At 41.0% G+C, this 15,913-nt stretch overlaps 1 protein-coding gene across 2 annotated transcripts; it reads right to left on the bottom strand.

Annotated features, from left to right (window-relative positions):
• Positions 1 to 200: 200 nt before the first annotated feature.
• Positions 201 to 7,454, bottom strand: LOC123054507 (SNF2 domain-containing protein CLASSY 1). 2 transcript variants are annotated; one of them, XM_044478290.1, is made up of 6 exons: positions 4,982 to 7,453; positions 4,118 to 4,273; positions 2,055 to 4,032; positions 1,501 to 1,577; positions 1,302 to 1,405; positions 201 to 518 (listed from the first exon to the last, which is right to left on the bottom strand). In XM_044478290.1, exons 1-3 carry the CDS (start codon positions 7,352 to 7,354, stop codon positions 2,092 to 2,094), a joined length of 4,470 nt encoding a protein of 1,489 aa, XP_044334225.1. In that variant the 5' UTR covers positions 7,355 to 7,453; the 3' UTR covers positions 201 to 518; positions 1,302 to 1,405; positions 1,501 to 1,577; positions 2,055 to 2,091. The 2 variants fall into 2 exon arrangements, with proteins under 2 accessions (XP_044334225.1, XP_044334232.1); XM_044478297.1 differs by lacking the exon at positions 1,501 to 1,577 and having other exon boundaries at positions 4,982 to 7,454.
• Between the last annotated feature and the right edge of the window lie 8,459 nt (positions 7,455 to 15,913).

Genomic DNA, 15,913 nt, shown 5'->3' with positions numbered 1-15,913 from the left:
AAGTCGAAGGCAGGACTCAAGTGGAATTGGGGAAGGATGTCTTCCAACGCCCTGCGCACAAAGGACCAACACCAGCGACGCGCCGTATGCAAGTTAAATCTTCACAGGTGTTATCTGACTCTAATCAAGTGCGCAGAGAAGAACACAACATCAAGCCATGAACAAATCATGGAAAGGCCATATCCATCTGCCCTCGGGAATACTTGCCAATAGATTATTCAATTAAACCGCGGTACTGAGCATCATATGACTGAATGATGATCAGACATTGTTTTCCAACTCGCTGGCGAAAATTACTAACCTAGAGACGTTTGAGCATGACTCTACAGCACTACCAGCGGCCTTTCTAGCGCAAAACCCATTGCATGTTTTTACAGTTACATCCAGTAGCTCCCAAACGTCTCGAGATTCACTTTGAGCAAGCAGCCAAGAATAAGCAACAGATACAGATCAAACCGATTCATCTCTAGATTGTGCTGATCCCTCCCACTCTACCACAGAAAGCACTGCTGAAAAACCTGCAAGAGATATGTCAAAAAGTTACTGAGAAGCATGTGCACATGCTTGTCTTCGTTCTTTCAGAAACAAAACCAGCATGATACGAATAAAAAAGAAGGAGCAGCTGTCCAGTGGTGCTTGCTGGGCAAATATTTGAAGGTGCTTAGGACTAGAATTGTGCTATGAGCCTATGACATGGTGGAATTTGTTGAGTAATGTGGTGTTCATTAGCTGTAAACCTATAAAGACTCATCCCTCTCATGTTCTTTTCAAACACCCACACACAACTGTAGAAACACCAACGACATCCAAAGAAGTCAGTCATTTTTGTAAAAGTCATATATCTCATATGCTAAACAGTGCTCCATAAAGCAAAATAATGGTGCAGTAATAACGGTCAACCTACAGTTTGTTCCAAACAAAAATCTTACTGTTTGCTGGTACAAAACAAAGAAAAATATTAGGACTGACAAGACACACAAAAAAGACAAACAGCTCTTTTGAAGTTCACAGTGGGCAAAGAGTTGGGGAAAATATTTAGATATACACAGACAAAATGGAAAATGAGTGGTTCTGCTACTAGTTATTACAACACCCAGAGAACATATCTAGACACAACCTAGTGAAGCAGGTTTATTAGCCCATCTTATGTTGAGCTTATATATCTAGTCAGTAGTCACCATTCTCATGCAACAAAGCTCAGTCTATAGAAGACATAGGACGAAGAAAAAGTTTACTATGCTAAAACATGCTTCCATACAAAGTAGATAGTATAGCTGAATAGTAGCTGAAGGGGTACTTACGCATCATCTGCGAATATTGGCAGCTGCCACCATACTTGAGTTAGCAAGCGAAGGCCAGCCACTAAAGGACGTCATGTATACATGTGACTGCTGCAGATATCTCCCTATGTAGACAAGTGTTAACACAAAGCAATATGAACACTCTGCATACTTGAAAACGCGTTCTGCATAGAAGTACTATGATCTAGTAGCCTCTGACCATGAAAACATGTGGTAGGCTCCTTTATTTCATTTTGCTGGCATCGGTATAAATGACTCGATGAGCAGACATAAGTACTGTAAGTGATAAAGAAGCTGTTAACCAACAAATTTTCGGTACATCAGATAGTAAACACTGAGCGTATCAGACAATGAAATGAAGGCTGAATCTTTTTTCTTTTCAGGCTTATAGCATTGCACAAAAACTTATAGGTCCATTTCCTCTTGTAAGATGCAGAGCCAAACTAAGATTCCATGACGCAGTACCATGGTATCCCAAGTTGGCTCTTTTATATGCACACATTATCAGAATACAGTTTCCAAGTCTTGGCATTCTTTAACTAGGGAAATAACATATGACAATACAGTCATTCTCAGATAGAGACATCAACTAACCATACAAAATTTATGCTATAAATGGAACTCTATATATGACAGCAAACAAGAGGAATCAAAATAATGCTAGCATCCACAGAATTATAGAACTGATGGAAGGCTACACCACTATCATTGATACATTAATTACATGAAGATATCCTACGTTTAAGAGCATACCTTGTTAGTATTAATCAAACTGATGCCAATGTTACCATTAACTCAACTCAGGGGCAATCTGATTGTAAGTGAAAACCATGTTTGACTCAGTTGGTGGATAGTGTATCTTTAAGAACATGCCTTTTAGCTGGTCATGGGAGGTCATCTCCTCCAGAACCTTATCCTGAGATATCAACTTAGAACAGTGATCCATTTCAGCTTTTGATAGCATGTTCCTGACATTATTGAACTCATCCTCTTGAGAGAAGACCAACTTAGACAAATGGTCCTTTTCTGCTTGCCTATCATACTTGTCACCTTCACCTGTTCCATAAGTTATTAAATTGTATGTATATACAAATTTCTTCTGTCCTATCCTAAATGCCCTACTGATAGCTTGCCTTCCCACAGCGGGATTCCAAACCACATCTAGAAGAACAACTCTTGAAGCTCCGGTTAGGCTAATCCCTTCACAGCAAGCTCTTGTAGATGCAAGTAACACCTTCGCATCACTATCTGGATTATTGAAAACTTCAATTGACGTCTGACGATATCGTGGTTGGATCTTCCCATCCATTTGGAGAATCTCTTTCCCTACTCTCCATTTGAAAAGCTTGCTAAGGTGTTCTTTTATCAATTCTAATGGCTGAATAAATTGACTAAAGATCAATACCTTTTCTTTCAGTGCTTCACACAAACGAACGACTTCAATTACAAATCTTGTTTTAACCCCTTCATAAGGATTTGACCTTAATCTCTCAAGCATAGGTTTATCAATAAGTGAAGCTTCCTCTTCGGACATGTTGATGGCAGTTACAAGAGAAGGATGTGTCGAAGCCAAGGAAATAACATATTCATGTTCAAAATTATTACCAGACCCAATATTCTCCACCTTTCTAATGATACTCTTCTGAAGAGGAGGAGGTTTCAGAACAATCACACTCTCTCTGAGCCCTGGAAGAGTTCGAAGAATGGTGCCATTATGGATATGAACAAATGGCTTCAGTATTGATCGAACTTTCTCTGCATTATCATCAGTTACATTACTAGTTAATGAAGCCCAAACTCCTTTTTCGTATTTGTCAGAAAACTTATCCTGTCGCTTCTTTGAGACATAGTGCCTTCTGCCCACTTTTTTTTCAGTCAAAAACATTTCACCAAACCTAGGCCTTACCAAACAGAGTATATTATAAAGCTCAAGAAAATTGTTTTGGAAAGGAGTTCCTGACAGAATTATGCGCTTCTCAGTTTTAACTTTTCCCAATGTCTTCCACATAATACTGCGCTCGTTCCTAGGTGTGTGTCCTTCATCTAGCACAAGCAAACCAGGGTTCTCGAGAAGAATAGTTCTTACTTTGTTCCCTTCAGTGCAGCCAGATTTTTTTTCCGATGTTAGTTTCATATACAGACCATAACTTATTCCAAGAATACCATGACCCTTGTTCCATGAAAGCAGTTTTACAAGCCTCGTCAACTTCTCTGTCCGATGCTCTTTCTTTATTAGCCTACATATGTCTCTGTCTTCTTTCCCTGAAAAATCTGTAGTGTTCATTATATGGAAAGGAACATTGACGTCCCATTTTTTGAACTCCTCTTCCCAAGCAAAGAGCATCCCGCGAGGTGCAATAATCACTGGCCGACAGTCTGGAAATACCTTCATATATGTCTGGATAAAAACAATAGCTAAACGTGTCTTTCCTGTCCCTGGGGCATGACAGATCACACATCCTCCAACAACATCAGGTTTAGCTCCATGCTTCAGCTCATCAAGCCTAATATCACCAACTAGATTTGTCCACATAAATTCAAATGCTTCGCGTTGATGCTGATACATACTAGTAATGACACCAGGGATGAGATCCCATACTGTTCCATATAGATGGAAATCTTGAGATTGCCCGTCAACACTTCCAGCTTGTTCACAAAGATCATGATACATCAACGCTTCCTTCAAACAAGATCCATTTCGCCAAGGAGTTTTTTCTGCGTAATTTGAGACCTGAAATGAAAGGAGTTAACTGATGAAACTTACCTTTGTGTTGTGGAGTGAGCTAAAATTTCGAGAGAAAAAATACATGGCTCACCATTGACGGTAAAACAAATCTGATTTCCAGATTTACCAAGGAGCAGTATTTACATCTGATTCCTATTTGGTCGTCAATAATAAATTCATGCTTCCCTCGAGAACAAGGTGTTTTAGAAGGTAGTCCAAGATCTAGCACATTGCTCTCTCCTTGGTGCTGCAATATAATACAGGCTAATCATTTCAACATGCTGTAAATATAAGCATGCGACAAATAGAAATTCTAGGAGGAGTAATATGGTGCATTATATAGTTAAAGTTGACCAGATTCTCCTGGATGTAACATTTCTAGTGTAATACACAGATAGCATTAAGGAATCTTTAGTTTCTATGGAAAAGAAACAAATGTTCAGAGGTACATCTGTTAGTACTTCAGTAGCATAAAGTATGTTCTGTGTCAACATTAGCCGATTATGCCAAGCAGAGATAATCACTCTCAAAGTGTGTTCCATTAAAATATTGGTAAACATTGAACTTATGAAACTAGTCCTGTTCTTTTATCTGAGGATACAGGGATGAAGCTATGATGGGTCAGCGTCACATTAGGTGAAATCCCTTTTTCTTTCTTGATCAGCGTGAATCTTAAGCTCCATGTTCCTCAAACTGGTCTAGTCTGAGCCTTCCGAAGTTAATCATGTTATATATTCAGATCGGATATCATCTCGATACAGCTCAGTCTGTGCAGTTATTAGCTTATAGCCAGGTCTAGTTAAACAACTACATAAATTTTAAAATAATTCAATACCTACTTTAAAAAAAAGGACTGGTTAACATAATCAAATCAACACCACTAAGGAAACTAGAAGAATAACAGTCATGCATCTGCAAGGTCAGAGACAATTGTCATGCTGCAATACAAACTTACCTCGTCATCATAGTAGGTTCCAATATTCTCTGACTCTAAAGCAAAGTCAAAGTCACCCCACAGCATATTTTCTTTAGCATTTTGCTCTGGTATGTCAGCTGGTGTGGAATTTTCAGTGCCAAATGAGAATACCAATGGATGAGGATCCTTGAAATTATAGTCGAACTGAAGATGCTGGTCAAAAGGAGAGAATCCTCCATCTTTATCGCCACTCATCTTATCCATCAGAAGCTTCAGAAGTGACTGTCGCTTTAGCATTTTTGAACCTGAACGGCTGAACTTCTTGGCAGATTTTCCAGATTTTGATGACAAATGCTTCTTTTCCTTCCCAGTTTTGCTATCATCGCCATGCCTTTTATTCTGATCCGAACTGGATGGGCTAGAATCCGAGTCCAAATGCCGCTCAAACAATTGACGTTCCTTAGTCGTCGTTTCAAGCTTCAGCCTTTTCCTCCTCTCAAGATCCCAAGTAAAATGTGTCTGCTTCTGATGCTGTGTAATGTCATTGCCCACTGGACCCTCACTGCCATCTTTATCAAAGTTCAGTGGTTGAATCCCTGGTTTTTTGTGAACCTCCCACTTGAAACCATCTGCTACAGTATGATCAATTATCTCATCATCAGATGAGTCAATTCTGTGGTGGGTTTGTATCCTCCTCCGTCGCTTTGAGTTGTTGCAGCTGTTTGGGGTTGCTTTTCGTATTCTCTTCCCTGTATTTGTATAAAGAGGCAAAGGCCCGGCCCTTATTTTAGCCAAAGATGAGGCAATTTCTTTCTTGCGTTTTCTCATTTCGGCCTCTTCTTCCTCTTTCGCTTTCTTGTTTGCATCCTCTTCTTCCAGTTCCACTTCTGAATCATGACTGGCACTATTGTCATCATCGGCACTGTCATCATCCTCGCCATCCAGTTCCACTTCTGAATCATCCTCCTCTTCTGGCTCATCAGACAACTCCTCAAAATACGCATTGTACGACAACCTATCTTGCTTAAGCCCCCATAATGACCGAGTCCTCCATGCAACACATGGCACGACAGGTTCCTTTTTTCGCAGCAACGGTTTCTTCTTCGAGGCCTTACTGGCATCATTGAGCACTTTTACTTCCTCGTCAGAATCAAGAATTTCTATATGCGATCTCCCTTGATTAAAGCCCGTAGGTCCTTCTCGCTTAGTATCCACCTCATCCTTGATAACATCTTCTTCCTCCTCATCCTCCTCATGGCACCTAACCTCACCAGCAACAACCTTGTGATCCACCGGATCCTGCGTTCCCGCCTTAGCATCATCGTTGGTTGGCGCCTTAGCATCGCCGTTGATTGGTTCAGACATGCCACATTCATCTGCATCGTGCATAGAATCGTCATCATCACCATCATCAGTGAATCCCATCTCATCCTCGGATTCCTCCAGATCGCCACCATCGCCGTAAGCACCATTACTTGCCTCCAAATTACCACCATTACTGTAAGTACGGATCAGATCTGCCACCAGTCTTTCCTCCAACATTTCGTCGTCATAGTAATCTCCAAAGTCATCTTCAGACGCTGCGGCCTCGTCACCCATCATCGCATCCGCAGTCGGCAGCTCCCTGTTTCCACAGCCTACTGTATCCTTTTCATTCATGTGCTCCTCATCCACATGAAAACCAACACCGAGCCCGCCTCCCTCGTTCCCACGACCTTTAAGCCCCCCTGCATCGCCTGATACCACCTCATTCATCGCATGACACGAATTCGAACCATTGACCGCCCCACTCCCCTGATGCTGATTGATTCGATTCCCACTAGCGGCACTGTGATGCTCATCGCTCCCCTGGCCAATGCCGCATGCCTCGTCGGCGCGAGATTCGCCATTATCATCGTCAGAAGCATCATCACCTCGCCGCGCGCTGTCGTCACAGCCATCGCCCCGGGACACCTCCACCCAGTCTCCACAGGCGGGCGCATCCGCCTCCGCCTCTGCCTCCTTGCTCCTCACTGAGGCCCGCGGGGGGCGCCCTCGACGATTCGGTCTCGTTTCCGACTTGGAGGAGCCGGCGCCCTTGCTCCCACCGCCGCCGTCGGCATCCGCGCTCGTCGCCCCCTTCCTCCTCCGCTTGGCCGTCGGCGCCTCCTCCGGCGCCGGCGGCTGCATCGCCAGCCTCCTCGATCGGGTCCGCGTCGCCACCGCCCCCACCAGCGGCACAGGCATCGCCGCCGCCGAGGAGGAGGAGGAAGAAGAGCGCCTGCTCGCGGCAGCAGCGGCCGCAGGGGCCGCCCCGTCGTCGTCGAGGTCGATGACGATCGTCCCGGCGTCGTCGCGGCGGCGCGCGCGAGTGGAGGGCGCCGCCGGGGCACCTCCGCCGGCGCGGGCGCGGCGGCGAGCGGCGCGATCCATGGGGGGCGGGGCGGGGAGGGGAGAGCCGAGAGCGAGTCTGTTTCCGGAACGGCGGAGGCGAGAGTCGTCAGTCAGGTGGGGGTAGGAGGAGTCAGCAGGGGTATGGTACTACTCCTACTCCTACTCCCTGACGCTCTCGCGGTTAGCGGGCGTGGGGCGGGGGGTTTATGCCGACGCCCCGCGAGACTGACGCGCGGGCCCGGGGCGGGGGTTCTGTGGTCCACAAGGAGAGAGAAAAGCCCGCGAAACGGCGGCCGGGGCCGGGGCCGGAGTCCGAGGAGGGGGGGAGGCCGGATCGGGTGCGGCAACCGTGCTGGAGACGATGTGTGTCCTTGTCGTCGCCTCTTTTCTGGGCCACTGCGGTGCTTCCTTCGTTCTGGCCCGGTATTTACTCCCTTTCGAGCTGGCTATATTCATGGCGCTCTTTTACCGGCTTTCCCGAACGGGCGCGCGCATTGATTAAATCTACTGACTGACGACGGGGGCCATCGTCGAAGCGGGCGACGGGCCAGCGCGCTAATTTCGCCGTGGATCGAGCAAGTTAGGTTAAAACTGTGATAACCACTGCACATTTTATCTACAACTTTTTTCTAGAGTAATTGTCCATGCATTGCAACAAATATAAATATTCTAGAACGTTAGTCCGTGATTTACATACTCATATTAATGAGATTGTGTAAATAAATGTTTACCAAATAAGATCCTGCCCATTATTTATCTTTCCGAATGAATTTTAGGATCTTATTGGTAAGCATTTAGTGCCTTGCCAAAGAAAACATCATCTTATTTGCTAAGTCAATAAAACGTGGGGTGGTTAAGGCGGTTTTCAAGGAAAACAAGGGAAACTAAGAGATAGGAGGGAGGAATCAAAACTGAGAGAGGGGGAGACAAGGGGAGGGGTGGGTGATGTGCGAAAGAATAATCCTAACCCAGCTTTAATATTAAAGATAATAACAATGAACGTCAAACTCACTTTGCATTATCCTATTAAGTGGAGAAGTGAGTAATCCTTATAATCCAAAGTTTCTGCCTATTTTGAAAAGGGATTACATATTACACTTTTTACTTATAATAAAAGTTAATCGTCAAACTTATATTTTGAAACCATATCGATGTCCAAAGTATCATCTTTTACATGAATTGCGTCAGTAATTGTACTCCATTTGTCTAGGTGCATAAGTCATATTAGGTTGTGCACCGCGACCAAGATGGAAGGAAAACGAGAGAACTTAATGTTTATTTACTACTCCATCCGTTCCAAATTACTCGTCTCAGAAATGGATGTATTTAGAACTAAAATACATCTAGACACATCCATACCTGCGACAAATAATTCAGAACGGAAGGAGTAATTAATATCATAGCATACACGCCTCACATCTTTTATTTGTTGATCCCTTTATTTATGTCAAAAATAAGAAACAAGATGAGAGTTAATGCATCACGCATATGTGTTTTGAGATTATTTAGTTTTCGTAAGATGACTTATGCACCTGAACGAAGGGAGTAGTTGTTTATGTCACACTCATAAATAAAGGCACCATGTGGTTGGTAGGTGAGATGAGGTGTACCCACCGTCCCTATTTAATGGTGCACTTGTTTTTTATGCATAAAGTTTGATCATCAATAATATATTAATTATAAACCTATCTATAGCACTATAATACTCCCTCCATTCCTTTATGTAAGGTGTATTATTTTGGGCACGGTAATCAAGGCGCATAATTATAGAGGTGTTAGGACAAAAGTACCCTTGACAAATTTGTTGGTTAGTGACAAGTAAATTAGTGAGTCCGGGAAAGTAAGAGATACATGCAATCAAGGAAGAGATAGTTTCCTTCTTTTGATACAAAGAGAGATACAGGAAATCAGGAGAGAGAGAGAGATACTTTCCTCTTTCTGAAGGAGGGATAAAAAGGGAATTATGAGGATTTAGAAGAAATGCACCTTACATTGTGAAAATTTATCAAAAAATAAATACACCTTATATAAAGGAACGGAGGGAGTAGAAACAAAGGGCCGGATCCAACTAATCCCAGCCATCAAATCATGTCAATCGAACGACGTAGATTGCTTCAATGTTGAGTGGTCGGCATGTTTTGCGTGCAATTAATACCGTATTAAATATCAAATTCTCACATTAACCACATAATTACTCACAATTGATATCCTTACCTACTTCTTCCATCTATATAGGGTCTAATGCGTTTTTTGAGCCTACCTTTGACCAAGTATTCTAGAACGTTAGTCAGTCCGTGATTTACATGCTCGTATTAATACGATTGTGTAAATAAGTGTTTACCAAATAAAATCCTACCCATTATTTATCTTCCCAAATGAATTCTAGGATCTTATTTGGTAAGCATTTAGTGTCTTGCCAAAGAAAACATGATCTTATTTGCTAAGTCAATAAAACGTAGGACAGTTAAGGCGGTTTTCAACAAAAACGGTGAAAAACTCAGAGATATGAGGGAGGGTCAAAACTGAGAGGGGGATCAAGGGGATGGGTGGGTGATGTACAAAAGAACAATCCCAACCCCGCTTTATAATATTATAAAGATAATAACAATGAAGGTCAAACTGACTCTGCATTATCGTATTAAGTGGAGAAGTGAGTAATCCTTATACTCCAAACTTTCTGCCTATTTTGAAAAAGGTTTTCATATTACACTTTTTACTTATAATAAAAGTTAATTGTCAAAGTTATATTTTGAAAACCATATTGATGTCCAAAGCATCGTTTTTTACATGAATTGAGGCAGTAATTGTAGTTGTTTATGTCACACTCATAAATAAAGGCACCATGTCACCATGTGGTTGGTAGGTGAGATGAGGTGTACCCACCATCCCTATTTAATGGTGCACTCGTTTTTTGTGCATAAATTTTGATCATCAATAATATAATACTCCCTTCGTTTTTATTTACTCTGCATATTAGAGTTGACTGAAATCATACTTTGTAAAGTTTGACCACGTTTATAGAAACGAATATAAATAGTTACAATAACAAATCTATATAATGCGAAAGTACATTCAATAATGAACCTAATAGTATTGATTTGTTGTTGTATATGTTAATATTTTTGTCTACAAACTTTGTCAAAGTTTACAAAGCTTGACTTTGACCAAAGCTAATACGCGGAGTAAATAAAAACGGAGGAAGTAATTATAAATTTATCTATAGCACTATAATATAAACAAAGGGCCGGGTCCAGCTAATCTCAGTCATCAAATCATGCCAATCGAAGGGCCTACATTGCTCCAATGTTGAGTGGTCAGCATGTTTTGCATGCAATTAATACCGTATTAAATAACAAATTCTGACATTAACCACGTAATTACTCAATTCATATCCTTACCTAATATCAGCATGCTATTAATATTCTACCCAATATCACATGCATTGACAATGTTTACTAGTCACAAGAAATACAAAATAGAGAACCACATTTGACTGCAATTTGAATAGTATAATGTTTGTAACACATACTCCACGTTTTGTTGCTCGGATTGATGGTTAAAGTTTAACCTCAAATATACTATCATGAAAGTCATAGTTTGACTTTGATAGTCGGTTTCACCGATAATATATTAATTATATGTCATAAGAGAAAATATACAAGTGGAAACAACACATTTTACTGCAAAATGAATAGTATAATGTTTGTAACACATTATTCACATTTTTTTGTTTGAGTTAAAGCTCGAAATGTATGTGTGCCATGTCAATATGAACTGAGTGAATATAATATTGGAAAAAATAGAACCGAATGACACCAACAAAGCCAAAGCTGTTACTACTATCAATAACCACTCCTCTACCACAATCTTATTATGTGGAGAAGTGAGTAATCCTTATACTCCAAACTTTCTGCCCATTTTGAAAAACGTTTTCATATTACAATTTTTGTTTTATAATAAAATTTAATCATCAAAGTTATATTTCAAAAACCGGATCGATGTCCAAAGTATCATCCTTACGTGAATTGAGGCGGTAGTTGTAGTTGTTTATGCCACGCTCACAAATAAAGACAACATGTGGTTGGGTAGGTGGGGTTTACCCACACCATCCCTATTTAATGGCACACCCGCTTTTTGTGCATTAGTTTTGATAATTACTTCGTCAATATTGTGTTCCGTCCGTTCCTAAATATAAGGTCTATAAGTTTTCAAAAAGTCAAACATTGTCTATGTTTGACCAAATTTATAGAAAAACATATAAATTTACCATGGAATAGGATTTTCTATCATAATTTACCACAATACTAGTTAAGGATTTCGACGATGTAAAAGTTCTCAAAAATACTGAAACAATGCACCTATAATATAACATGATCCAACAGGCGATTAAAAATACAATTGTATGTGTCCTAGACAAATAAAAAGTTCAATATATATTTATGTTGTAGTGGGATGAAATGGTTTTTTTGTGAGGACACATAAATGCATATTTTCACAATCTCTCTGTTGGATCATCTTATTACATTAAAGTGATGCTCCACTATTTTATCTCATATTTTTTAAAACCTTTAAACAGTTAAAAGCTTAGCAAGTCTAAACAAGTTTTGTGGTAAGCTATGATAGACACAATTTTACCTATTTACAATACTAAATATATAAAATATAAAAATATATTTCATGGTGAACTTAGTGGCATTGATTTGGTATTCTAGACACTGATATTTTTGTCTATAAACTTGGTCAAAGATAGAGAGGCTTGAATTTTTTGTAAATGATACATCTTATATTTTGGAGGGGGGGGGTATTTATAGCAAGTCTACCTATAGCACTATAAAAAAATAAAGGATCAGATCCAGCTAATTTTGGCCATCAAACCATGTCAATCGAACGGCCTACATTGTTCCAATGTTGAGTGCTCAACATGTTTAGCATGCAATTAACAACGAACCAAAAACCAATCCCGACATTAACTAAATGTGTTCGTCCAATACATGTTGTTATTATAGGGAATATAAAGTGCATGTTGATATTATGTAGGATATTAATTGCACGTTAACTACTTGGTTAATGTCGGGATTGGTTTTTGGTTCGTTATTAAGAATTATACAGAATAATAAGTGCATGTCGATATTAGGAAGGATATTAATTGTGACACTCAATTAATATTCTCTATAATATCAAAATGAGTGTCATGCATCATTTCTATTAAGATACCAAAATGATAAGTGCCACACATCAGGTGTGTGGCACTCTGGCCTTGACGCTTTTTGATGACAATTCTAGTGACGTAAGAATGGAAAATTCCAACGACAGATGATAAGTTTCTGTCAAAATGAACTAAAGCACGAAAGTGGTCATGAGTTGCCATACTTGCATCACTAAACTTGCAATAAAAAATGCGCGGAGTTGCCATATGCTCATAGCTGACGTGTGGTACTTATCCGGGTCCTTAAGATATGGTTACTCTCTCTTTCCTCATTAAATAGGTTGCCACATCTGATTTTTACCTATGAAACCATGCTAAGATACAAGCATTGAGAATGCCCAAAGGTCTCTTCCAATGCACAGTTGCTTAGCCTACTCATAGTGGGGAGTATCATATAGTAGTAGTATGCATATGATACTAGTGTGTGATACTGCCTTCATAGTGCATAGTATCATATATGATCTTATTTATGGTCAAGCATGACACAAAGTAGTATAACATTTATTATGTTACGCTGTCTACCTATGTTACTCTAATCCTCTCTCCCCTCTTTAATTCTCTACCATATCAGCATGTTTGCTATCCCCGAGTGCATGATACCGGCTAAGATACCCCCACTATGGCCAGCCTAAGATGAGGTGTTAAGCGTATTAAAAAGTTTAGCAACTAAAGTCCTCAATGCATAGGTGTTAATTTGTTGTTGATAAGTGTTACTTGTGATAGGCGTTGGGATTTCCCCGAAGAGGAAGGGTGATGTAGTATAGTAGCAGACAATATTTCCCTCAGTTAAGCACCAAGGTTATCGAATTAGTAGGAGACACCAAGTAAACAAGACAAAGGTTACCTGCACACACAAAGCAAATACTTGCACCCAACATGGTCAAGAGGGTTGTCAATCCCCTTGTACTCCTTAATTGTAAGGATCAAATTTGATAGTGGTAGATAGATAAATAAAAGGTAAAATAAAAGATAATAAATTGCTGCAAGGTTTTTTAGGGTTTAGTAAATATAAAGTGAATGGACCCAGGGGTGATAGCGTTCACTAGGTGCATCTCTCTCTCTCTCTGTCATGAGCATAGTAACAACGGGTAAACAAATTATTGTTGGGCAACATATAGGCATTACATCCGAGGCAAGTAGACCATTAATTTTACTAAATCTACTACTCCCTCCGCCCGGAAATACTTGCCACAGAAATGAATATAAATGGATGCATCTAAAAACTTAAATACTTCTAGGTGCATCCATTTCCCCGACAAGTATTTCCGGACGGAGGAAGTACTATTACTCCACCCCTCGACAGCTATCTAGCATGCATCTTGAGGTATTAAGTTCATAACAAACAGAGTAATGCTTGGAGCATGATGACATAATGTAGACATAGTAAAATGAATTAATATGATTGTACCCCATCGTTTTACCCTTAGTAGCAACAATACAAATATGTGCATTGCAACTCCTGCTATCACAGAGTAAGGACACCACAAGATTGAACCTACTACCAAGCACCTCTCCCACTAAAAATAAATCAATCTAATTGGCCAAAGAAGATAGATAGATAGGAGAGAAATACATGGCTATAAAATCACACATAATAAATCTCATAAAAGACTCAATTACTTTCAATGAATAATCATAAACCCATAATTCATCGGATCCAAACAAACACACCGCAAAGATTACATCGAATAGATCTCTGAAGAGATCATTGTATTGAAGGTCAGAGAGAGAGAGAGAGAGAGAGAGAGAGAGAGAGAGAGAGAGAGACTCACACAGGAGGCAGCAAGGTTGATGAAGATGGCCTCCACGATCGATTCCCCTTCGGGCAGAGTACCGGCGAAGGCCTCCAGATGAGATCGCAGAAGAACAGAGGCTTACAACGGCGATAAAATTGTTTCCGATCTCGCTCTAGGGTTTCTAGATTTTACAGAATTTATAACGCTAGAATTAGGGCGAACTGAGCCTCGAGGTCCCCACAAGCTCGGGGGTGAAGCAAATATGCCCTAGAGGCAATAATAAAGTTGTTATTTATATTTCCTTATATTATGATAAATGTTTATTATTTATGCTAGAATTGTATTAACCGGAAACATCATACATGTGTGAATACATAGACAAAACAGAGTGTCCCTAGTATGCCTCTACTTGACTAGCTCGTTAATCAAAGATGGTTAAGTTTCCTAACCATAGACATGTGTTGTCATTTGATGAATGGGGTCACATCATTAGAGAATGATGTGATGGACGAGACCCATCCGTTAGATTAGCATAATGATCGTTAAGTTTTATTGCTATTGCTTTCTTCATGACTTATACATAATCCTTTGACTATGAGATTATGCAACTCCCGAATACCGGAGGAACACCTTGTGTGCTATCAAACTCACAACGTAACTGGGTGATTATAAAGATGCTCTACAGGTGTCTCCGAAGGTGTACGCCCGGATAATTAAGCTACATTAATCCCTGCTAATGGTGCCAGGTCATCATTTTTAGTGCTGCTAAATCCTCCTTTGATTCCATTAGGTTCAAATTCAAATTCAAATTAAAGTCCAATTTCAAATTTGTCAAACATGCAAATAAAAATGTTCAAGGTGTGGCAAATAATCCCTGGATATTTGTCATGTTGGAACCAACCTCTTTTGAATTCTCAAAATGCCCCCTCGTATTAATTTTTGATCCAGCTGTAATTAATTTGGCCTTTTCAATTTCTAAAAATGGTTAGACAACTCCTTTTGACCCCATACTTTTTGTTCCATCTCAATATATTGTGTTAGATTTATGTGCCAAGTTTTGTTCATAACAAAGCTCATTTGGTACCGAAAGAAAATGCAAAAGGAAAAGAGAAAATGGAAAACAGAAAAGAAAAGGAGGAGGACCTAAGCTACTGGGCTTGTTAGCCCACCTAACTAAAGACCGGCCCACCCGACCAGGCCCAGCCCATCTTCCTCCCCAGTCGTCTTCTTTGTTCACCCGACCCCGTGTGCGCCTGAGTCGCGTCTCCGCCGAATCCACCTCGCCACCGGCGCCTCAGTGGATAAGGACTCCATGCCCTAGCGCCTCGGGCCCTGGTCCTACTCACCCCACTTGCCCCCTCCTCGCTCCCTCCGCCGCTCCTCTTCTCTAGATCCACCTCGCCTCGACGTACTTTCGTCGCCGCATCGCTGCGCCACCGCGGCCACCATGCCCTCCTCACCGCCCGACGTGTCCACGAGGCCCGCGTACGTTTGCTGCTTTGTTTGCACCGACGACCTCAAGGCAGGAGCTAGCCCAGTGCCGTATCCCCTTCGTCTTCCTCCTCGGTCGTCGCTGCCGCCACTTTCAACTCCGACCAACGTCACTACGCTCCTTTTGCTCGCCGGGCCTTCGTGCGCCCACCTGGTGAGCTCATT

This window comes from Triticum aestivum, chromosome 1A (genome assembly GCF_018294505.1).
Source record: "Triticum aestivum cultivar Chinese Spring chromosome 1A, IWGSC CS RefSeq v2.1, whole genome shotgun sequence".
In the NCBI taxonomy this organism is placed as follows: Eukaryota; Viridiplantae; Streptophyta; class Magnoliopsida; order Poales; family Poaceae; genus Triticum; species Triticum aestivum.
Note: the sequence above shows the minus strand (reverse complement) of the source record. Positions and strands in the feature narration are given on the sequence as shown.